The sequence below is a fragment of the Lonchura striata genome, chromosome 1, assembly GCF_050655825.1.
Source record: "Lonchura striata isolate lonStrDom1 chromosome 1, ASM5065582v1, whole genome shotgun sequence".
Lineage (NCBI taxonomy): Eukaryota > Metazoa > Chordata > Aves > Passeriformes > Estrildidae > Lonchura > Lonchura striata.
The window spans coordinates 30,972,540-30,995,799 of record NC_140703.1 but is presented as its reverse complement, the minus strand read 5'-3'; the positions used below and the strand labels follow the sequence as shown (position 1 = coordinate 30,995,799).

The following is a 23,260-nucleotide window of genomic DNA, read 5'->3' as shown; positions in this document are numbered from 1 at the left end:
GCAGTGCCGCGGCGGGCCGTGGGTCGGGAGCGGAGCCGCGCGAGCCCCCGGCGCCCCGGGCACCGCGGGGCCGCCGCAGGGGCGGGGCCGGGCGCGGGGCGCTGCTCCCATTGGGCAGCTCCGCGGCGGGGCGGGGCCTGTCCCGCGGCGGTCTGGGGGCGGGGCTAACATTACGGCCGTTTCCGTAGCGCGCGGCGCTGATTGGCTGGGGAAGAACCCGGGGAGGTGCCGAGCAACTTTTGATTGGCTGCTGGCCCCGTGGGCGGGGCCCGCCTGTATAAGTGCGGGGTCCGGGGGCGCGGGGGGCTGTCGGTGCGGAGCTCCGTTCGCGGCGTGCCCAGGTCCTGCCCGGCCCGGCCATGTGAGTGTCCGCCCGGCCGGCAGCGAGCTGCGGTGGGCGCGGCGCGGGGGTGGTGGCTGCAGCGTGGGGACGGGGGTCAGTGCAGAGCCCGCGTCCTGGCCGGCGGCGGTGGGGTCGGGTGGCGCATTGCAGCAGCCGCAGGGAGGGCTGCCCGCACCGCCCCCGGGCGGTCCTGCTCCCCCGCTGACTGCGTGGTGAGTGGGTGCGTGGGCCGTGCCCCAGTGGTGATGTGCGGAGCCACAGCGGGAGCCAACCTGGCCGGCGGCCACCGCTGCGCCCAGCCAGGTGGCTGCGCGGTCCCCCCGGGGTGTCCCCGCTCTGTCTCCCCGTCCCTCTTCCCTCACCTTTCTGCCCCGTATCCTGGTCACATCCATGCGGCCAGCTCGCTGTTCCCTCTGGGAGGCCACCGCACCCGCAAGCCCCTTCGACGGGGTGCTTGTTCCGTTCCCGCTGCCCCCTTGGGCTTGCCCCTGCTTTGGGCTCTCCCACGAGCCCGCCTGCTCCCGATCCTGTGGGATCCAGCGAGGCTGCAGCTCCCGACGCTGCTGCCAGCGCTGCTGCAGCCTGGGGACACTGGGGTTCGTGTGGGTCTGGGGGCGTTCTCGAGCGGCTGAGTTTTCTCTTGGCTGATGTGTGTGTTCCCGTAGGTCTGACCCAGCTCAGCAGCCTGCTCCCGGGGCTCCCGAGGGAGGGGCTCCCGAGGGAGGGGCTCCCGAGGGAGGCGCTCCCGAGGGGGCAGCCCCCGGCGGGGGTCCCCCCGGGGCTCCCCCCAATCTGACCAGCAATCGCCGCCTGCAGCAGACACAGGCCCAAGTGCAGGAGGTCAGTAGCTCTGCCAGCCCTGATGGTGCCTGGGCGCTCTCCCACTGCTCTGCAGCAGCGATGTTCTTAACCGGTATCTCTCACTGAGGGGGTGGCTCTTTTGTCATGCCAAAGCCAGAACTTAATTAATGCTCTCTACTCAAAAATAGTGGCAAACCTATTAAAGAAGCTGGAGGAGAGAATGCTTTACGTTTAAAAGCCTCTCAATGCCAGATATGACTACCAAGGACCAGGCTTGCTAGATTCTTTTGGTACATCGTTATCGCGCATCTCTTATGGGAGTAAAGCTGTACAGCATCCAGGACAGCTCTTAGTCCCTGCGGGCTGCTCCGAGGGAACGCTGTGTGCAGTGATGAGGGGGAATCCCTGCCTGGCTTCCCGGGATCAAAGCCGGTGGTTGGCTGCTGCCGCGCAGTAGCGCCTTTGTGCCTCGCCGGGGCAGCAGCACGAAGCGCATAAAGCAATTTTGCAGCTCTCGGGAAGTGAGCGAGCGCACGACTCCTCTCATAAGTAGGGTGGCTTTGGCTTGCTGCTGGAATGGAGGGCTCTTAAAAGCAGATGAGAATGTGAAGCTGAGGACCTGACTGAAGTGTACTGGAACTGATGTTTTAACAGTGACTCTCGGATTTTTTTTTTCCCATTTTAAAGTAGCACTGACTTGAAATGACTTATTTCTCTACCCTGATCTTCCCCTCCCCCTTGTTCATGTTTTTTGTTCGTTAGTATTGCAACATCAGTTATTGGCTAAGTTTTTTCCTCTTACGGTTTCAGCTGTCTTTGCCAATACAGCTGCTCCCACTATTGTTCCTTCTGCAGGTGGTTGATATAATGTGTGTAAATGTAGACAAGGTGCTGCAGCGAGACGAGAAGCTGTCAGAGCTGGATGACCGGGCAGATGCACTTCAGGCCGGTGCCTCAGTGTTTGAAAGCAGCGCAGCCAAACTCAAAAGGAAGTACTGGTGGAAGAACTGCAAGGTGAGTTTCCTAATGCCCTAATCTTCTTGGCAGGAGGGAACTGGGCTACTCCTCTCCTGCAGAGCTTTCAAGTATAAGCTGGAGCTTACTAACAATTTCAAATGCTTAAGATTCTTTCACTATGGGAAGGCCTTGAGGCTTTGGCTGCCATGCCTTTGGAACTTGGCATAGGTTCCCTGGCTGTCAGGAAGGATGGGAGCTTTATTTAATGTCTATTTTTTTTAATCTGTTCTGAGTATTGCTCTTGGACAATCTTTTTCTTCAGATGATGATCATGATGGGAGTGATTGGTGCCCTTGTGGTGGTGGTGATTGCAAGTAAGTACCAAAAACCTCAGACTCAAAGGTGAGGAAACACCAGCTCTAGAGTACTTTAAACTTTTCCTTTTTGTTTTGAGATCTTGAGGGTCTTAGTTGCATAAGTGTCAACTCCAGTCTTTGGGAAAGGGAGGTAGAAGTGCTGGAACTCCCTCACTTAGTGTGGAAATGGTATGCTTTACCTAGTAATATGAGGAATGGGGAATGCCATCATTGTAGGAATGGGAAATTCTGCCTGCCAGGTCAGATAAACCTGTAAGTATGAGGGGCATTTACCCTGGAGTGGGTGGGTTGGCAAGTTCCTTTCTTGGTGGGTGGTTTGGAGCTCTCTGAGGGACCATTGGTGTAACTTGCCCTTTTGTTCTTTCCTTTTTCCTATTGCTTTGTCTCCAGTCTACTTTTTTACTTAAATATAGCTCCTTCAGTCTGCGACCTCCTGTCCTCTATTACCATGCCTGTCTCTTCTTGCCTCTGAATTTTTCCTTTCCTTTCACCTAGCTTCTTCATTGATTTCCTTATTGGTTTTAATTTATCTTCTGTACAGGGCTCTGAGATGCTTACTAAACATAGGTAGACTTTTCAATAGCTGCTGCAGCTTTAGGGAGCGTCCTCTAAGTTTAGAGGAAAGGGAAGCTGAGGAAGAGTGGGTAGCCATTTGCTCCTGCTCTTCTGCAGAGAACTTTTTGTGTTTATTTTTGGGTGTAAGCTTGTCAAATAGTGCCTGTGTGAACTCTAGCAAAATAAGAATGCCTTAACACAGTGCCTTGTGGGATGAAGGACTTCAGCGTGTGAGAGCCTTTAGTGTTCTGCCTAAAAAGAGTGGTAGCATGACTTGAGCTTTTCACTGAGCTTCTGAAATAAAAGCTAGTTTGTGTTGGCCAGTGGCTGTGAGCCATTTAAGCTACACGTAGTGATGTAGGTTTCTCTAGCCATGGAGAGGTGAGCACTCGAAGAAATGATTGATTCTGCCTGTCCTTATTTCCAGGTGACTTGCTGCCTGAACATGGCCATTTCAGTTTTTATAAAGGAGGCCCTACATGATTACCTCAGTCAAGTGCAACAGGCTAAACACAGTTAAGTGAAAGGGGCATTGCTATTATCAAAAAGGCATGTGTGGGAGTAAAGTGTCTCTCCACAAGGAACAAGTGAACAACAATTAGTCTGGTGGGGAGTGTCAAATATGCCTTTCATCTATGCACACACAAGCCAGGACCCTGTAGCTTCCTATTGTCTTGTAGCTTTCCAGAAAGAAGACTTTGGAGAAGTGGCAGGATGGGAATTGGTGTTTTGCTCTTGTGTGACAGTGTTGAACATTGAGGAAACTCACTGCCATAGCAGATAGAGCTGAAGGGGGCTGGAGGTATTGTAGATGAGACTGAATGACCTGCCCAGCTTTCTGATTAGATCAGAATCTGATTATATCAGATTCTGATACAGCTATCTGCTCTGTGTCTGCTGCCACAAAACCCTAACTTTCAGCAGGAGCTAGAAAACATTTGAAATGGTTAGATGGGGATTTAAAGGGAAATGGTGGACTGGGCAAGGATATTGCAAAGTGACATCAGATGTCCCATATTGGCAACTTAATGCCTCTAGAGATCTTGCTGATCAAACTGAATCCTCCTACTTGCTCTGGGTTCTCTTGAATTTAGGTCCAGGGTGGTCTCTGATGGAAGTAAACTTGTGGCTGTGGCTTTCTGTGAGTGATTCCCTTGTTCTTCACCATCAAAAGTAACAAGAGCTGTGAGTTGTTTGAATGGGTTGTCAGACGTGGGTTAAATGAGCTGCCCTGTTTCTGTAGAGTCTTCCGAGGAATGTGTATCTTGTCTTTTAACTTTTTATAACAAGTTGAGCTGTGGCCTGTAATCTAGACTGGAAAGAGGGTACTCCATTAGTTTAGAAAGCTCTGCCTCTGTTCCAGAATGCTCTGGGATTTGTTTAGGCCTAAGGGGAGGCAGGGAGGACATCACTGGAGTTCCCAGATAGGAGCAAAGTACAAAAGATGGGAGGAGCAGATGCTTCTTGTATCACTGGATGTGCTGGGGGAAGCCCCTTTCTGCCTCCCTGGGCCCCTGGCAAGGGGCTAGGTTTTGCATGCTCTCTTCCATGCCCCAGCATTTTCATTTGAGTTCATCTCCCTGCAATTCCATTCCTCTCCACCTTGGGGAGGGCAGAGATGAAGATCTGGAGTGAAGCATCCCTCGTCCCCTGAGCACTTCCCTAATTCCCTGTGGAACTGAGATGGGATGGACGGTCAGAAGTGCATCTACTGAAGAGGAGCCAGGGCCTGCTTGTGCCACCTACTGCTCTCATTTTAGGGGGTAGGCTTTTACAAGCTTGAGGCCCCCAGACCAGCAATTCTCTTGAACTCTTCTAAACAAGCCTTTGGTGCCCCATTTTTCCTGTCTTTCTGGGAGCTGAGGTCCCCCTAGGCTGTCTCTTTCATTTCTTTCTCTTGGATGTTGTATGTTGCCTCCTCCTCTGCTCCCTTTCCCCTCCTTTGTGTCTCTGTGCATGGGCAAAACAAATCACCAAGGCCCTCTTAGTAAAAGCAAGGGACTCTGCTGCCCACAGCATCACAGCCACTCGTGCACGTGCAGTTTATTTACTTCCTCTATAAACACAACTGTAATCTCCTCTGGCATGTTCTAGAAATCAGCTCATGTACTTTTAATGGTCTCTAAGAAACACAATTTACCACCTTACTGAGTCTGTCTGGTCTGTCAGTGAGTGGGAAGGGGTTGGGATGCCAAACTGCTGGATTTTTTTTTTTTTTTTGGTGAATTCCATAGCATGCACATACCTGAATTTCTGTCCCTCAAAGCAGTGGCTGTTTTCCCATTGTAAAATGATGGTAGTTCCAGCTGTGCTGGACTGACTCTGGTAAGTCTGTAACAAAATGTGAGAACCAGCAGCTCTGGGGAAAGAGGCTGCCCAAGCAAGTCTCCTGTCAGCCACCAAATGTCCAGCCACTATCCTGTTCAGGGGACTGCCTTCTGTGTGTTAGTGGCAGCTCTGGCTCTCAGGCTGTGCTGCTTTTAGATTTCAATAACCTCAGATCCTGAAACCCAGGGAACAATTCTCCATTGGTGTTGGAATGTAAGTTCAGAACACAAATGAAGACCTCCAAGAGTAGGATGCTGTTTACAACGTATCTTGGAGCATGACTGGAATAAAGGTAAGTGCCCCTTTGTTTTGCTTCACTGTACATTTGAAACTCATTAAAAGGAAATGACAGAGCTTTGTCCAGTGCAGACTTCTTTTAAAATTAGATACTTGTAGCCTTACTGCTACAAAAGCTAGGTTCTTCCCTGTGGCTTCTGGTTCCCTTATGATCAATCAGTGTCCAGTCTTAAACATCACCAAAATCACACCAGAACAGTGAACACACCAGAACAACTCTCAATGGTGAATTTGGAGCAAGGCAGCAGACTAATTTTTCAGAGATGGAAGCCCTTCTGGGAAAGGAGGGTGTCTGGACTGGCTGGTGGATTACAGCAGCATGTACAGTCTAAAATTCCACACAGTTCAGGCCTGCACAACCTGAACGAACGAGTTATGCTACAATTCCTGCCAAGTTTTGTGTTGTGTTCCTGTCAGTTCTCAGCCTCACTCATGGAGGGGCATAGGGAAGATGATTTCAGAGGACAGATGCATTTTTGGACTGTTGATAATGCAGTGTCCAAGTCCCCAGCCAAAGCTGGGGATTGAATGCTCGTTTTCCAAAGCTGGCAGCTGCCCTGGAACACAGAGCTGGGGCTGAACTTAGTGCTAAAAGTTGCCCCAGGGTTGAGCCCAGTTAATGAGTCATGTTGTGGCTGTTTGCAAAGACTTTCATGTCTAGCTATAAATCCTCTGAAAATATCATGTTCTACTGAAAGCTCTTCTGGGGTGCCATCCTTATGTACATCAGCGTTTCTGCTGCTCCTCTATTCTCTTATTCCAGACAAAACAGGGTTTTAAATGTTCTCCAAAAGCAAGGCCAAGGCTTTGGGAGAATAGTTCTTTATATGTCTAATTAAAAATTCAAGCTCTGCCTTTAAACACGGAACATGCTTAACTTGCCTTTGGATGGGAACAGATTGCCCAGAGAAACTGTGGATGCCCCATCTCTGGAGATACCCAGAGCTGGGTTGGCTGGGCCTTTGAGCAACCTGGGCTAGTGGAAGGTGTCCCTCTCTGTGGGAGGGAGTTGGAGCTAAAATCATCATTTAAGGTCTCTTCCAACCCAAACCATTCTGTGCAAAATGCAGCTCCCATATCAACTGCTTCATCCTGACATCTTCAGATGTGGTGGAAAAGCCTCAAGTGTACTGCTCCAAAATGGATAGACCCTAAACCTTCATATCTCTAGATGCCTGAGGCATTGCTCTGGCCTTTCCTGAGGTGTCTCTGCGCTGGTCAAGGCCAGGTGCAGGCTCTCATCAGTGGTGGGGTTTGTTGTCTCAGCTGGAGAGCAACCAAATGATGGTGGGGAAGACAGATTTTTCTTCAGAGCTGGAATGCAGCATCAACATTTTTTTAATGAACCCGGCTTCCTTGGGAAGTGACAGAGGTCCCTGCTCTGATGCATCCACTGGGGTTGGAAGCCTTAACTTGGCGAAGAGGGTAATAAGGGGGAGGTTTTATGTTTGTTCTGACCTCTAAACAAATGATTGCTCTGAAAGATGTAACAGATAAAGATACAGGTTTTACAAATAGGCAGCTCAGCCATGTCTGTTGGATACCTGAGCCTCTACACTCCTGATAATACTTGACCTATTTTTGGACTGAGATAGAGTGCAACACTTACTCAGAGCACCCTTACATGCTCCCCTGGTTTCAAATATGAACAGCCTCATAATGTGCACAGACCCACTAAATTATTTCTGCAGAGGACATGACACTTTATTTTTATGTACTTTCCTCAGAGGCTTCTTTTCCAAAAGCCTTTGTACTGTTTTTTAAAACGAAATTTGCCATAAATTAAAAATTTAATAAAGATTATAAGCTGTTTTTAGTTCATTGCTTTTAAGCATGCACTTGGAAGCTGAAGGCACTTTCCCTCTTGTGCTTACAAGCCCCCTTTAAATATTGCATATTGTTAAATACAAAGAAGTGTGACTGAATGTGGCTGTGCCTCTGGGATGTTCCTGATTTCTGTGGTTCCCCTGTGTCCTTTTACCAGCAGCACTGCTGCCCTTTCCATTTCTTGATGTAGCCTGTAATCCTCAGATTACAGCCCTCAGATTTTATTGAATCTGACCCAAGCGCTTGGTAACCCTTTCTTCAAATTCCTTCTTGTTTTGACCTCAGTCTGTGCAGACAAACCTTGAGCAATCTGTCCAGTGTCTCTCAAGCCCTCCAGCAAGCAGTTTTGTTCTTCTAAATCTATTGTTTATTTTCCAAAGTGATGGTTCTCTCGATTTTTTTCTAGCTTCCCTAGATATTTATGTTGTACTTCCCTGCCTTTCCTCTATTACCTTAATTCTTATGCAAAAACAATAGTTTTGACATCTGTTCCCTGTCCAAAAAGACACAACCTTCAGCTGTTCCCTGCATGTTTTCCATGTCCTCAAAATAACTCTGCTATGCCTCTAACACACCCATGACTACCGAGCATTTACATCCCCTCAGCTTTCTCCTCTTGTACAAATTCATCCCAGCCCAGACCTTTAATTTGCCTTTTGCTGACCTGCAGGTCCCCACACATGCTCGCTTTCTTCCCTTTTCTCCAAGTTTCACATTCTCAGTGAAACACTCTGCATTTTTTGAGCGCTTACTCCAGCACTGCTGGCCTTGCCTCTTGTTTTCAGCCAGACCAAACTCACCATACACCTGCTGAGCTCATTTGTGGTCTTGCCAGCCTACAAGAAATGTAGGGATTATTTCTGGCACAAGCACCTGATTTCTCCCAAGATGGCAATTTTTGCACTGATTCACAGGACAGGGAGGGCTCATCTATTTATCAACTTGTATAACTGCTTCTTCATATTTGTACAGGCTTTTAACTCTGGATTTACAGCTATCCTGAATGGTGCCATTATTTTGAGCTCATCAGTCAAAGCCCATTCTTTTGGCATTTAAACACTTTTATGGAACAGATAGGATATGGTTCAAGCCTTCCTCAGGGAATAAATCACCACCTTCTGCAGCTGTAATTCTTTATGATGACGAGAACTTAACTGTTTCAAGTAGTTATGCCTCTGATTAATATTGCTTTAATCACCCACTTGACTATGTGTAATGCAGCAGGTCTCATCGAATTTATGGTTATTACAAGGTTATTTATGGTTCTCTGATGTGAAGAATTGTGTCTTACTCTTTGGATACTGAGGAAATATGCTTACCATATGAATCACCGTATAAAAAGAGTATTTTAGGTGTTGCACCTGTTCTTTATCCTTTCTTGATTAGTGAAGCAAACAGCTTTGTATCCAGTGTCAGGTTTTTGCTCATTCATTTGCTAGAAAACACCCAAGGCATCAGTCTGCAATACTGAATTCCTGACCAAGAACTGGGTGCAGCATCCTCCATCTGCCTTCCTTTTGTATTTTAATTGTGGCCAAAGTTACTTTGAACAACTAAACCTAGCTTTTACCTCTGCCTCTTGGGCAGTATTTTTACAGAACATGAAAGTACCTTCATAGAGGCAATTTTGAGATTTTGTTCATTGCTCACTCTTTTTTACTTCGTTTAAAATCAGACATGGAAATGGATTTTTTCATGTTTGCAGAAGCTCTGCTTTTTTTCCTAGTGGAGGCCTCTAAGGAGGAATACATGTTCCCACACCTCTAAGTGCTTGTTGCAGGCCTCTCCCTCCTGCTGGGCTGCCACCCTTACTGAAGGACACCTCCTGAATTACTTGCTTCTACTCCTAGCAGAGAGACATTATCTTCACTTTCAAACAAGAGTTATCAGCTGAACACTGGGATAAAATTTGTAAAACCAGGAGTATTTGTGCAATAAAGAATATAGCATTTGTCTGTGTATGTGAAGAAGAATAAAATCACTCCCTGCTGGGAATTGGAAAGTTCTTTTAGGTAATCAAGGCAAGAGCAGTACAATCAGCATGTGTTCCCATCTCAAAGGGAAAACTTAGGCAACAGTTTAGATATTGTAGTAAACTCCTCCAACTTCCCAAGGGCAGTGCATCTACCTTAATTTTCAAAATAGCTTCAGTTTTTCTTTTGCTATGATTAGCTAGTTTTTAAATTCAGAAGTGGCTGTTTGCAGTGTGATTGGTCACAGGGTTCCACAGGTCTTTGCCTAAACTGCTTAAATTCTGGTATCTCTTGTTTGTCCTGTGAAGTGGATAATCCTGTTTTTTAAGGACATCACCCTTGCTCTCTTGATACCCCATAAAGTGCAGTGCAAACACCATTGCAGCAGAAGTCTGAGTATTTGTAAGAAAAGAGTGTAGCAAGCTCACTGCAAGAAATGTGTTCTCTTATACAAAGGTCCCCAAGTTAATTCCTGAGAAGAGGATGACCATTTTTGTCCGTGTGGTCCAATCAAATAGGCTAAGGCTTTCCTTGGAAGCACTTTTGATTAAAGCCTTTCGTACTTTCCTGTGCTTCCTTCAGGAACAAGAGGCTCAGCAGAATTTCTGTGGGCGGACCAGACAAGGGCTGGGAGGAGCAGAACCCGCACAACATGACCTGCGCTGCTCTGATCCTCTCTTGCAGGATCCCACTGCAGCACAGGTAACATTTGGGATTTTTGGAGGGTGTTCATAATCCTGCCAAACTCTCTTTGTTTCCCTCAGGAAGAAAGCAGGGAGGGTCAAGAAATTGTAGAGATCGATTTGTCCCAGAGCTGTTGGCAAACAATCAAATAGCTGTACGTGTATGGTGTATCCCAAAGAAGGGGGGACACCCAAGATCTACCAATGCCACAAAGGCAGCTTGAAAAGGGAGCCCTTACTTTGCCAGGGGTGTTTTGTCACAGACCTGGGAGTGGCAGCAAGTTTTGAGCACCTCTCCAGAGCATTGTGCGTAATACAGATTAAGATCGTGCCAGTGGCTCTTTTCTCAAGTAGCCTCTCCTCTGGGGGAGGAGAGGGTAGGTGACACAGTCTTGGGATCAGAGCTCATGAAGAATGAGGAAAGAGCAATCAGTTTAGGGAAAGCTTAACAAAGCTTAGCCTGTTGAGAGATTTGTGCCCCAGCTGAGACTCCATTCCTGTTCCTTGTCATACCACAGAGGAGGCCAGTCACACCTGCCAAACCTCTTTAATTAATGACAGACCAGAACTGTGGCAGCATCCCTGTTGGAGGGAAAAGAAGGCATGCCTGCACATGTAGGTGTGCACATGCACAGAGCATAAGGAAATCGAGAGGACATCTCGCCCATACATACACTAGATCATCTCTCATCCCTGGTGATCCCACAGCAATAGAATTTTATGAGACTGAAGAATGTGCCTACAGAAGTGAAAGCAATGAGCCCAGGCCAACCATGGAACAGTCTTTTGTTATGGTCCATGTTCAGCACCCGAGAAAGAAGGAAATGCAGGCCCCACAGACAGTGTGCAGCCTCTGCTCCAGCTGCCAGCCACCTGAACAGTGGAACGAGCTGCTGCCTCACTCGTGTCCCTCCTCACCATCCCTGCTTGGCCCACGTGGTTCCAGGCTGTTGTAGGATGGCAGTGTGGTCACTACAGCCTCAACAGTGAAGCGATGCGGGGCATGGAGAGCTGGTGCCTCATCTTGGAAAGCAGCGTTATCCTGACTGTTCAGAGGGGGTATCGGTGGAGGCAGCTTCTGCCGAGAGCGGAACCAGCGGAAGCCCAGGATAAAGGTGATGGCAATGAAATCCAGAACCAGCTCTGCAAGCTCCATCACAGACAGGACAGAGGATCCAAACCAGAGACTCCACTGGTTCCCAAGCTGGGACAGCAGAGTCACTACCTGCAGAAGATGGAGAAAGAGCAGTGACAACAGCCCTCATCTGGGACTTTGCCTCCCTGCCTGTTCCCTCTTCCCTGTGGGGCTGGGGGGGTTCCCCTCACCCTGCCCAAGGAAAAGAGACAATATCCAGCAATCCTGCTGGAACAAAAGCTTGCCACAGTGGAGGGACATTGTGAGGGAATGGGGGGCCAGAGAAGAAATGGTAGTGAAGTGTGTACCGTGAAGGCTGGAGACTCCCCATTGGTCTTGTAGTTCCACTCCTTAAAAAAGATATTCACTTTGGCAACTCCATTCCTGTGAATGAGAGATGACACTCAGTAACCCCAACTCCCCAGTCCCTGCATTTCTTCACCAAGCTTAATTGTCTCTGTCCCCTTCTGCCCCCCATCCTTCTCCCACACATACTACCCAGAGGCTTTCTCCCATCTCTGCAGTTCTCATTCTGCACTAAATACAGTCTTTGGTATTTACAGTGCACTGTACTGTAAAACCCAATGTTTGTGGTAATAGCTCCTGCACAGCTCTCCTTCCCACTTTTCCACAAGCACTTACTGTGACTCTGGAACACACAGCAAGTGCTGGGGCTTACTATTCTCATGTCAGCATCTAACCTCTTTCAAAATTTTTCACTTGGGTCCCCAGTCCTTGCTGAAGTCTCACTATATATCTACTCTGACTCAAATCCACTACCCTTGTCCACAGGTCCCATGCCTGATCTCTTCCCATCAGTGATTTAATCTTAACTCTAACATTTCCAACACACACATTCCACTGGGATGGTTTCTGCTTTGGACACAGTCTCTGTTTAGGGGGCTCTCACCTCTTGGATGTGATATTGTATTTGTTCTGTTGTGAAAGCATGTAGAAAACCCAGTCCTGAAATGAAAGTGCAATAAATTGTGTCACATGATCACAATCACCTCCTACCTGTTGAGGAAGGACTAAATGGGAGGTGGGAGCAGTGCTGGGAAGCCTGGACACACTCCTTACCTCTGAGACAGCAGAAGGCCAGCGGGAGTATCCAGCTGACAGCTGGTATTCTGTCATTCTGCAAGGCAAGAGGAGGCTGTGTGAGCTGTTGAAGCTGTAGGAGCCACAGGGCACACCTGGAGATTCCCTCTCATGCTGCAGTTCTGCCCACTTCCCACCATGTGGAATGCAGTCCTTCGGAGCTCACCCCTAAACCAACCCACACACTCCTCAGCATTTTTACTTCCTGATGGGAGAAATACCATTTCAGGCTGGGGCTCAGCTATTGCATCAAGCTTTTGCCCATCAGTGAATGCTTCCCAACACTTCTGGGAATACTTTCCAATCTTCCTGTCTGACTGATAATCAACTTACTTGCAAGGTTTCCGACACTTGTGGAAACAGCCCAGCACGTCAGCTTTGAATTCAGCCAGGAGTTTGTAATAGCAGTAGCCTGAACAGCAAGGAAAGTAAATCCAGGTAAGCTCACAGTATCTTTAGACAAAAGGTTGTGTGTGACAGGATCATTCAAGGCAAGACTGTCTTTTGGATGTCTCACACCAGGAAGCTCATTGAAGATGATGGGATGTGCTGGGACATGAGCTGGACCAAACAGGTTCAGGTGGGCATGAGCTCTACTGTCCCTGCTGTAAACAGGGTATTGCTTACCCCAGGCTTTGTGCTTCGTGTAGTCACAGTACTCTGCTCCCCTGGGCAAGGGGTAGAAGTAATATGCACAGCCACAGCGTTCTACCATGTTGAGCTGAAAGCAGGAGCGAATGCAGACCTGGGAGGCACATAGGTGGAAAAGGCTGATCAAGGGAACCAAACCCACTGCTGCCTGTGTCGCATCACACCATTACCAGAGCCCAAGGAAAGGCATGGCCGTTAGGGGGCTGAAGCATGCCAGGAAAGTGGAGAAACGAGGTGACCCGGGAGGGGTCAGCGTGAGTTACCTGCTCGGTGTAGCGGGATGAGTACAGGTTTTGCACTGGCACGTCACTGCCATCCTCTGTGCAATCGCTGTAACTGCCCCCAAGGCGCACGGTCATCTCCTAAAACAGCAAATTCTCACTGCACGGAACAGCCCCACTTTGCTGTCCTCTTCCCACTCTCCCACACCACACACTGCTCATCCATCACTATCTGCTCTTTATGCTTTCCTCGGGATGCCAGCTCCCCCTGCTTGCCTCCATTTCATTGTTCACTGATAAGCTGTAGCCAATGCTTCTCCTCTAGTCCAGCAAGCCATTCTTCTTCCTCTCCCTTCACTCCATGTGTTTAGTCCCCTCCCTTAAACACACACCATAGGTGCACCAAGTTAAACCCTCCCGTCCACAGCTCTCCCCCCTTCTGCTTGCTCACCTTTCTCATGCTGATGGAGGTCTCAATGCCAGGACGAACATTGAAACCCCCATCATCCATGAAGGCTGGCTCATTCTGATCATGGACCATGACCCTGGCTCCTGTCACCGTGGACAGCAGAGGGATGAAATCATTCTGCTCGGTGCGCACCACCAGAGAGAGACCTGAGGGGATATCAGAGAGAGAGGGAGGTCATGGCCAGCTGTGGTGCAGCACAGAAGGGAGAGCAGGATGGTTAGAAGGAAGTCTGAAAGAGATAAAGGAGAAGACAGACATCAACCAGGGCTGCACCAAAGCCTGGCAGCAACAGAGGATGGTTAGAGAGAGGCCAGTGAAAAAAGCTGGAGGCTCCAGAAGAGGCCAGTGAAAACTGGATTTAATCACTGTGGCTTAGAAAAAACAGAACCGGGAATCGAGAGAAATTTCATGGGGAAACTTGAAGCCAGATGGAAGAAAAGCCTGAAGATTTGGTCTGGAGAGGTTTCAGGGGGTTTAGGAACACAAACATGTCAGTTTCTTGAAGGGGAAAATGGGGAAGGTGAAGACTAGGAGCACTGTGGCTCAGCAGAGGACTTCAGGAAGGGCCAGCACAAGTCCAGAGGACACAAAGACCATAAGGATCAGGCACTGATGAGGGAGAGTTCAGTGTGTAGTGGTGAGGGGCAGCCACATCCATGAGACAGCTGTCTCCACATGGGGGAAAGCAGCTTGGGTGACACAGAGCAGGGCTGCAATCTGCCACCACCAGTACTAATCACAGCAGGATGCCCATAACTCCCAGGGAAAAGAGCTAAGCTGTTCTCTTTACTCACCAAAGAGTGCCTCTCACCCACCGTTATTGATCCCAGGCATCGAGGATGTCCACACGCTGCTGCTGTTGTCATTAAAGGTATAGCAGTTCCCATACAAGGGATGGTGGAAGTGGGTATAGTTCCTGAGAGGGGAACACAGAGTGTGAGGTGCTGTGAAATCAAGGGGAAGGGCTTTCTGAAAGGAACAACTCTGTTTTCCATCAGCAGGGACAGGGGCTTGCAGCAGATGGGCAGTATTTGTTATGTAAACTCTCATGAACAGGGAAAAGCAATTAAAATGTGCTGTAAAAAATGTCCTGGAGCTGGAAAGGTTTTTACTCGAGGTTTTTCATGCTGCTTTTCAGAGCCCAAATGGGTTTTTAGTAGTACTAGCAATTATTGTATTATCTTCCTAGTACTGATGAAACTCTTTAAGATTTTCCTACCCCTTTTCCTTCCTTGCAGATCATTTTCATTCCACTACCTGCTCGGGGCTTTTTGACCAATAATGGCAGGAGAAAAATGGGATATGTTTTTACTGTCTTTTTGTATCAACTCTCTCTTCTCTTATTCCTTTATGTGCTGATATGTGCCACTTTACCACTGTGGAGGGTAAATAAAAATACTTCTATGCTGTAAATCTGTGCCCTCTCTGGTGTTTGTACCAGTATAATAATTTCATTTGTGTGAAACCCAGAAAAAGGCAAAACCATCCTTTGAGGTTCATACTTCCAGGTCACAGAACGTAAGGCTCTGATATGCAAAACCCACAGGAAAGATTCAAGAAAGATCATTTGACCTTTCAAATGGGAACTGAACAAGGAATGATCCCATCTCGGAAAAGAGGTTCTCTAATGTGAGTTCCTTGGTTTCCCTCGACCCCAGGCACAAAATAAGCATTTTTAGGGGTGTTTCCACTACTTACGCTTTGTCACACGTTGCTTCATTGAAGCGGCAAGCATAGATGAAATTCTCAAAGTCAGACTCGTCCAGGGCTTTTGCATCAGGCACCTGTGCCAGGATATTGATGTAGTGAAAGCTGTACCATTCCCGCACGGCATCCACTCCCGAGGAGTACGCCTGATGGAAACAGTCGTTGTTTTCATTGCACTGTTAAGAAGAAGAAAAGCCGTGTCAGAGAAGTCTTCTCATCCCGGAGACACAGCTCTGCCCGTGGATAAGCTGTGCTCCACAGCACAGGCAGATAACTGAAGAAGTGAAGAGCTCCACAGGACTCCTGTGTGTGACCAACAGGTGATCAGATGGCAAAAAAACCCAGGGCAGCTCCTCGGTGGAAGGGCAACGCCAGGTGAATAAGCGAGGCTGAGTAAGACCCAGAAGGCAGCAAGGTGTACAGGGTAATCTGCACATAAATTCTACCTGGTATAAAACCAGGAGCTTTAAATTCTTGCGCGGGGAGCCCTTCCTTCAGGGTGTGTCCAGAAAAGTTTGTGATCCTGTGGGAACTCCAGTGAGCTGCTGAACGATTAGCTTCAGTCCTCCCGTGCTTTTTTAAATGCAAACACAGATACCCTAGGGCGAGGAAGCTGCTACCTAGGAGCAATTGCGACCATGATTACAATTCAGGTGGCCCAGGACCATCAAATACTTTCTCCTTTGCTATTATTGGGCAATGCAGCAGCTGATGCTGATAAACTGCTCTCAAAAGCAACTGCAAGGCTGATGTACCCTCAGGAAGAACAAGGTTTTCCTGCTCTTGGGAAGAGATGTACACTGACTTGGACATGTCCCCTGGGGCCTGCATGAACATGGATAGAATTTGGGGAGCAGGATTGTATGGAGCAAAGGGTTCACCTCTACCTCTATCTATCATTAGCAAAAGCCAGTGGAGATTAATCAGACTTCTATGTTTAAGGAAAGGTATGGTCAAGGGTCTAACAAGACAAAAGTAGCCAGGCAGACTGGAGTGGGTAGGGCATGGGGTATCTAAGGATCTCACCAGAACAAAGCCAATTTTCCAGTCATTCTTGTCCACTGAGGGACTGTTCTCTGGCAAGTTGACTAAGTTGTCCCTCTTCTGCCTCCGCAAAGGATGGCGCTGGACATGATGGAGCAGGCTCCTTGAGCTACGCCTTTGTGTGGACGATGTGGACCAGTCTCTTTGTGGCAGAGACATATTGTAGTCATAGAGGTCTAGCAGTGTCTGGTGGGTGATTTGGTCCAGCTTATCCAGCTGCTTTCGGATGGCGCTGTATCTGTCCAGGGGGGAGAGAAGACCAGCAGGTTTAGGGTTGGATGCACACAAACAGCTCTGAATAGAACATGCAGCAAAGTTTGCTGGGGTGATTCCTGCCACCAGCTGTAAATCTAACCCCTTGCTGGAGGCTACCTTGCAGGAGAGAAGTAAATCTGCTCTAGCCCTGTGGCAGTTTACATCGCAGCCTGCTAAATACACCACCAGGCAGAGCTGGCTAAGCTCACATGCCTTACTGTGAGTGCCCTGCAGCAGCAAAGGCCTCTGAAATGCCTTTCCACCGGCACAGCTACAACGGTGGGCTGTCGAGGAGAACCAGAGTATGTGCTTTTATCCTGCACCCATCAAAGTCAAGGCAGTCAGCATCTCTGCAGGTCTATGTCTTACCTGTACGGATTGAGGGTGCAGAGTGTCACGGCTGGGAAAGTCAGCCTGTCGGAGTTCAGGTTGAGGTTGAGGTTGACAGGGTAGCTGAAGTACTCCCTGTAGAGGATCCCGAACTGCCAGTACATTAAGCCGAAGGTGAGAAAGAAGAGGACGGACCAGAAGGCTGTCTTCATCTTATTCTTTTTGGAGCACACCAGGCGGATAGCCCCGTGGATGGTTGTATTGCTGCAGAAGAACTGGAATAGCTCCTGGTAGGAACTGTAGAATTCGATGAGACCCTCCCGCTCCTCTTCTTTCTGTGGCTGCTCCTCTTCTTGCTTACATTGTCTCATTTTCTCCCCTTCTGGCATCTTCCCTGCCTTCACAGACCCACTCTGCAGCACAAACTCAGAATTAGTCGCCCAGCAAGGCTGCGGCTCCGGGAAGCCCTGCCCGCTGCACAAACCGGCTCTGCATCACCATCTTCCGCAAGCCCCGCTGCTTTCACCCTCTCCCCCCGACCCCCACGCGGGCTGAGGTCCCGCCGAGCCCTCCCGTCCCACGTTTCCCAGGGGTCGATCCTCCCCCGGCAGAGCCGCGTCCCGTCCCTGCCGCGCCCCCGCCCGCCCCGCCGGGCCCGGCACTGACGGGGGCGCGGTGCCCACGGCGGGCGGCGGCTGCTCGGGCCGGGCCGGGCCGGGCCGGGGCCGGCGTGCTCTGCCCGGCGCTGCCGGCTCTCCCGCAGCCTCCCCGGCTGGGCTGGGACCGGTTCCTTTCCAGTTGGAGCCAGCACCCCGCCCGGCTCCTGCCCTGCCAGCCTCTCCCCGCCCCTCCCGCCTGTCCCTCCTGCCTGCCCCCTCCTGCCCCGGCCCCTTCCCCTTCCCTCGGGCGCCGCTCCCGGGGAAGAAAAGCCTCTCTAAACTCTCGAGTGTCGGCGGCGGCCGGGAGAAGGGGACACGTCGGGGCGGTGACCTTGGCGGAGCCGGCGGGGTCAAGGCGGTCCCGGGGCAGCGGGGCCCCCCGGCCCCCCGAGGGGAGCCCGGCCCCCGCCGGGTACGGCCGCCGAGCAGCCCGAGCCTCCTCCTCCCATCCCCTCCGGCGGGGACGCGGCGTCCCGGCGAGCCCCGGCGATGCAGAAAGCAAGCTGGCAGCGCTGGTCCCCGCGGCAGCGCCGGCCGGCCGGGAGCCCCCACGGTCCGTGCCCCCCGAGACCTTGCCCTGCCACCGACCGGTGCGTTCGCCGCAAAACTCTGCTTTCCAGGGGCAGAGCCGCGAGCTTCGGGTGGGATCGGCGAGGGGGATGGAGCTGGGACACAGAAGGCTGGGGGCGAGTCAGTGATACACCTCGGTTACCGCATCGCCTTTGCTGGTGCCTTAACTGAAGAAATCTTTTGTGTCCGCAACCACCTGGCCCAACCATGAGTGGGAACTTGTTTCGCTGAGCTGTGCCTGGGAAATCGAGGCCTCCCGGCATTATCCAAAGCTTTCCAGTCTTTCCTTGGACCACGGAAATGAACACTCTGAGCAAAATGTGACTGAAACTCCCAAACACTCTCCCGTCATTAAAACTGTGAAACTCCTTTACCAATCTTTTCTCTCATTGATTTTCTTTTAAACTAGCTGTCTCTGAAGCTTTCACTTATTTCTTTTTCTGGTGAACTCCTTCAGATAAGTCCTTGTTTAGAGTCTTTGGATACTGAATTTTGATCCTTGTTGAGTTAGCAGTGGTTTGGTTAGTGACTCAAAATACTCAGCCACTTTCACCTCTTCATATTGCAAAATCCCATGCTTGTAAATGGCAAGCATTACACTTTTGAGGCCAGCAGTTAAGTGTCAGTATGCCAGAAACAGCCTTGTGTCAGGTGCTTGTTATAAACCTACAGCCACAGTTTGGAGTGTTCCGCTAGTTCTGTCCCATGACAAAGAGCAGTGCAAAGCAAAAGCATAGTTTCCCCTGCAGTTCTAAACTTAATTGTATCTCCAGTAAATTAATTTTGAACTTCCATCAAGATAAAACTTGCAAAAAGTGGGTGGTGTGAGGTGAACAGACTAATATTGTCAAATGCTTATTAAAATGCAGCTTCCTTAGAGCATTACTGCGCCCACTTCTGGGGCCCCCAACTCAGGAAGGACATGGTCCTTTTGGATAGAGTCCAGAGGAGGCCATGAAGATGATCAGAGGGCTGGAGCACCTCTCCTGTGAAGGCAGGCTGCAGGGAGAGAGTTGGAGTTGTTCAGCTTGGAGAAGCGAGGCCTGCAGTGAAACCTTATTGCAGCATTCCAGTATCCAACAGGGCTACAAGAGACGTGGGAAGGGATGGTTTATCAGGATATGTCGTGACAGGACAAAGCAGAATGACTTCAAACTGAAAGAGGGAAGGTCTGGATTAGATATTGGGGAGAAATTTTTCACTGTGAGATTGGTGAGGCACTGGAACAGGTTTCTCAGACAAATGGTAGATGCCACATCCCTGGAAGAGCTCAAGGCCAGGTTGGACGGGGCTTTGAGCAACCTGATCTAGTGGAAGGTGTCCCTTCCCATGGCAGGGGGAAGGGTGGAACTAGATGACCTTTAAGGCCCCTTCCGACCCAAACCATTCCTTGATTAGAAGTATCCTGGGTTGGGCCGACAATCTGCGCAGCTCTGTACCCTGTTGTATACAGGTGAAGCCCGATGAAATTGTCAGCCTTGTTGCCCTTGTGAAAGCATGGCTCAGGCCTGCTACTTTGGCTAAGTAGAGGAGGACTATGGGAGAGTGACTCAGCTGGAGTAGGGGTAGGGAGACGTGAGAGACGTGCTGCGGAGGCTGCTGCATGTCCAGGTTGTGGTGTATGCTGCTTGGTTGACTTGGGCTTGTTGTGCCTTAAAACTATGTGATAACCAGCTAACTGCTAGAAAAGCCTGGCTTTTACAGTTAAGTGGGCTTTTGATGCTTGCCACCATCTTCAGCATCAGTCTTGTGTCCACCATTAAATGGTGACCCCAGACGTGTTAGGGTTGAGACTGCAGACCTGAGAGCAGCCAGCGGTGGAGCTCAGTCAAGCAAAACAGGCAGACCTGAGAGCCTGAAAGTCCGGATGATTTGAGAAAGCAGAGACACCTGACTCCAGGTGAGTGACTGGGAACAGATACATGGGCCCCAAATATCAGCAGAAGAAAAATCTGTTTGGAACATTTTGTTGTGAATATGATAGAAGGGACATATCAAATATGAGAAGCTGGCGCTACGCACCTTGCTCGTTTGGTGCAAAAGAAATGGGTGAGAGTGGATGTACAGACTGCCTTTTTTGTCAAAACATGGGAGGAAGCAGGGCTAGTCCTATGGGAAGCAGCTACAAAGAGGGACGAAATAGCCAGAAGATGGCTAATGACATGGCTAGTGCTTGGTTCGGGACTCATTGCTACAATTAAAAGTCAATGGGGAGGCAGCAGTTGCTGCCTCATGAGAGCTCCTCTGTTTAATACCCCTCTTCCAAAACTTGTTCTATCTTTCTCTGCCTACGAATGGTGGGAGATGGGATTACGGTGAGGAAGAGGTCTGGGGCCAACAACAAAGCCCTGCAGACCCAAAGCACCAGGATACCAGATTGCAATGATGGGATGGACTGTGGCTTGGCAAGACAGACCCTTACAGATACTACAGTCGTTTCTCTACATTGGAGCAGCTTTTATTACAGGTTAAAAAACCCTGTAACATTTTCCTAGATGAGAGAGACCTTGATGTTAAAAACTCCTGTGTGCACCTGCAGCAGGGAGTCCTAGACAGATGCAGATAATGAACTCTGGGCACATCCAGGACATGGATCCTGGGAATGGGTTGATAGCCCTGCCCATGGCGTGGTCTCACAGTAGCATCAGGCCCTGTAGCCACAGCGGCCACCACCATGTCTGGGATGGCATTGATGGGACTCCACTCACTCTGGGACCTGGATTCCCCAGGCTTGAAAGCCCCCCAACTTTTGAGAGCTCCCCTGTCCCCTCCCAGGCCCCCAGGTGGTACAGCCCCCCCACCTCACACTTGCTGAGGTGCATATGGGTGGCATGGCAGGATCTGAGTTCTTTGGCAGAGATACTGATATATTGCATGATTGGTAGAGCTTGCTGTGTGGAGTGTGTGCTCCCTTTTCAGGAGTTTTGATTTGAGGTCTGATAGAACTGAATTGACACTGATTCTTTGCTCAATTATAACAGTGCTAGCTATTACCACGGTAATTAAAAACTTACATACCTGGAAAAATATTTGCAAGTGGGTAATGTTTCAGTTTGTGGACAAGAAGGTTCATATATGTACGATACAGTGCCTCCTTGGAAAATTTAGGGGATCCCTCCTTGCAAATATTTTAAGTCAATGTTAACGAAACGGCAATTAACTTTCAAGCCTGCAGTTGGCACAAGTCGTAAATTAGACATTCTTTTGCTCACATTCCTGACAAACCTTGAACTTTATCTGCAGTAGCTGTTCGAGACTTAGTTATAATTACAATATGAAATTACTCTGCAAAGGCAGACAAACTTATCCCAGCTTTACCAGTTCTCTTGCTTTTTACCTCACAGCTTTAACAAGGTAATTTTATTGTGATTCTTTTGGTATCAAAACAGTTTATATCTTACACACCCACTAACCTAACCAAGTTACTTGTGTAAAACTCATGTCATTATTATATAACTAAGTTCTTACTGTTTTAGCCTTGAATATTTATATCCCATTGACCTTTATAAGGCCAAGCTCAAATCTATTGTACAGACAATCTCAAAAAGCTGAAGGTTTGCAGGGCAATTTGCCAAAAACTACACTGTTGTCATTTTCTGAGTAAAGCTGCACATTAAAAACAAAAGAAAACAACACAAAAACAAAACTCTAGCAAAGAGTTACACCATAAAAATCCTTGCTACAAATGCATAAAATCACAACATATTTGGCACACCTTTATAATCTCTCCAGTAAATCCATGCTACTGCTATTTCAGTTACAAAACAATTGTTTGCCTGCATGTTGTTACTTTGAAGTTCTGTTACATTTAAGTTCTGGCGGGTTAAGGTTCTGTTAAATTTAAGTTCTGGTAATTTCTATTAAGATTCATTTTTGTTAGTTTCTGCTCATTTGAATTACAAGATACAGTTATTTTGTTATAGAAATAAGATAAAACCAACTGAAATAACTGATGAAACATTAGTAGCCACCTGTTTCAAAATGTAAGATAGTAAGTTGTGTAGAATATGTGAAGATACGGTTTCTTAAATCCTTAATTTCATCAAGGATTTTATGAATATAAATGTTTCACACTGATTAATTGACATAATTCTTTTTAACAATTGCTGCTGTTTTATCTTCCATAGGTAACACTGAAGAATGAGTAAGAATTCCAGATTATGACTGTTGTTAATTGTAAGCTGTTTAGTACTTTCTTGCTTTTATTCTGTTTTAATGTCATTACATGACTTCTTATGACAGGTATTGTCCAAAAGATACTACTTAACTGAGAATAAATGACAAAGCTGGCTGCTTTACCAACTTTTAACATATCTTTGTGTAACTATGCAAGACATCCATCATTTTAGGAAACTTTCCTAGCTGCTGTTAAAGGAGAGGCTTGTTTTTAAGGAATGTTAGGGAGACCCTTCCAGTTGAGGCCTTGGCTCTGGCCAAGCCATGGCTCTGTCTGGTTGGGAAGTACACCAACAAACCCAGGTGTTTTCTGCATTAAAAAAAAATACTCCAGTCACTTTGTCATGCCAGTTTGGACTCATTACACTTCTTTTAAAGTGAACTTGGAAACCTTACTCGGGAATGGTTCTTCATGTCCCCACTGAAAAGGACACATGTCAGCTGTTGCAGACTCTGGGTGATAGTAGAGCATTTAGGGAATTGATAATGTATAATTTTAAATTATCGTCTTATCTCTTGTGTGCTACTGATTTTGTGTATTTCCTTGCCTATGTCTGCTTAGTGTGAGCTTATTGCTTTACCATGTGTATTGTTTTACTTTCATGTTGCCTTCATGTTCATAGTGAGAAATGTGCATGTTGCAAAAAAAAAACCCCAAAAAACCCCAAAAAACCCCAAAAAGGGTATACGGCTCTTCAAGAACGTTTAGTTAATGCAATATTTACACTAGAAGTTTTGAAAACAAATAATCAAATGTAATCCCCAGCAGAGCGATACTGCTCTGAAGATTTGCATGTACAG

The 23,260-nt window shown here is 48.4% G+C and overlaps 2 protein-coding genes across 6 annotated transcripts; one reads left to right on the top strand and one right to left on the bottom strand.

The window, feature by feature from the left end:
- Positions 1–258: 258 nt before the first annotated feature.
- Positions 259–15,087, top strand: VAMP1 (vesicle associated membrane protein 1). Of its 5 annotated transcripts, none has more exons than XM_077781253.2 (6): positions 259–361; positions 1,009–1,183; positions 2,000–2,158; positions 2,424–2,475; positions 10,041–10,160; positions 14,957–15,087. In XM_077781253.2, coding segments are annotated over exons 1-5 (462 nt in total). In that variant the 5' UTR covers positions 259–359; the 3' UTR covers positions 10,115–10,160; positions 14,957–15,087. The 5 variants fall into 5 exon arrangements, with proteins under 5 accessions (XP_077637379.2, XP_077637378.2, XP_085448207.1 ...); XM_077781252.2 differs by lacking the exon at positions 14,957–15,087 and adding an exon at positions 10,660–10,793; XM_085592081.1 differs by lacking the exons at positions 10,041–10,160; positions 14,957–15,087 and adding an exon at positions 5,548–5,714.
- On the bottom strand, positions 10,673–17,893 carry SCNN1A (sodium channel epithelial 1 subunit alpha). The gene is made up of 13 exons (XM_085591928.1): positions 17,721–17,893; positions 17,094–17,467; positions 16,452–16,707; positions 15,417–15,601; positions 14,534–14,634; positions 13,701–13,864; positions 13,292–13,390; positions 13,005–13,122; positions 12,711–12,789; positions 12,357–12,414; positions 12,187–12,242; positions 11,585–11,660; positions 10,673–11,366 (listed from the first exon to the last, which is right to left on the bottom strand). The coding sequence occupies exons 2-13, from the start codon at positions 17,441–17,443 to the stop codon at positions 11,040–11,042; spliced, it is 1,869 nt and encodes a 622-aa protein (XP_085448054.1). The 5' UTR covers positions 17,444–17,467; positions 17,721–17,893; the 3' UTR covers positions 10,673–11,039.
- Positions 17,894–23,260: the final 5,367 nt, after the last annotated feature.

Excerpts from the sequence above, each read along its gene's own strand:
- VAMP1 (XM_085592081.1), top strand. Across the intron at positions 1,184-1,999 it reads CACAGGCCCAAGTGCAGGAG|GTGGTTGATATAATGTGTGT; the intron begins GTCAGTAGCTCT and ends TTCCTTCTGCAG. Across the intron at positions 2,476-5,547 it reads TGTGGTGGTGGTGATTGCAA|GGAACAATTCTCCATTGGTG; the intron begins GTAAGTACCAAA and ends CCTGAAACCCAG.
- SCNN1A (XM_085591928.1), bottom strand. The coding sequence starts at position 17,443 with ATGCCAGAAGGGGAGAAAATGAGACAATGTAAGCAAGAAGAGGAGCAG. Across the intron at positions 12,790-13,004 it reads CACGAAGCACAAAGCCTGGG|GCTACTGCTATTACAAACTC; the intron begins GTAAGCAATACC and ends CTTGCTGTTCAG. Across the intron at positions 12,415-12,710 it reads AAGTGTCGGAAACCTTGCAA|AATGACAGAATACCAGCTGT; the intron begins GTAAGTTGATTA and ends CTTGCCTTGCAG.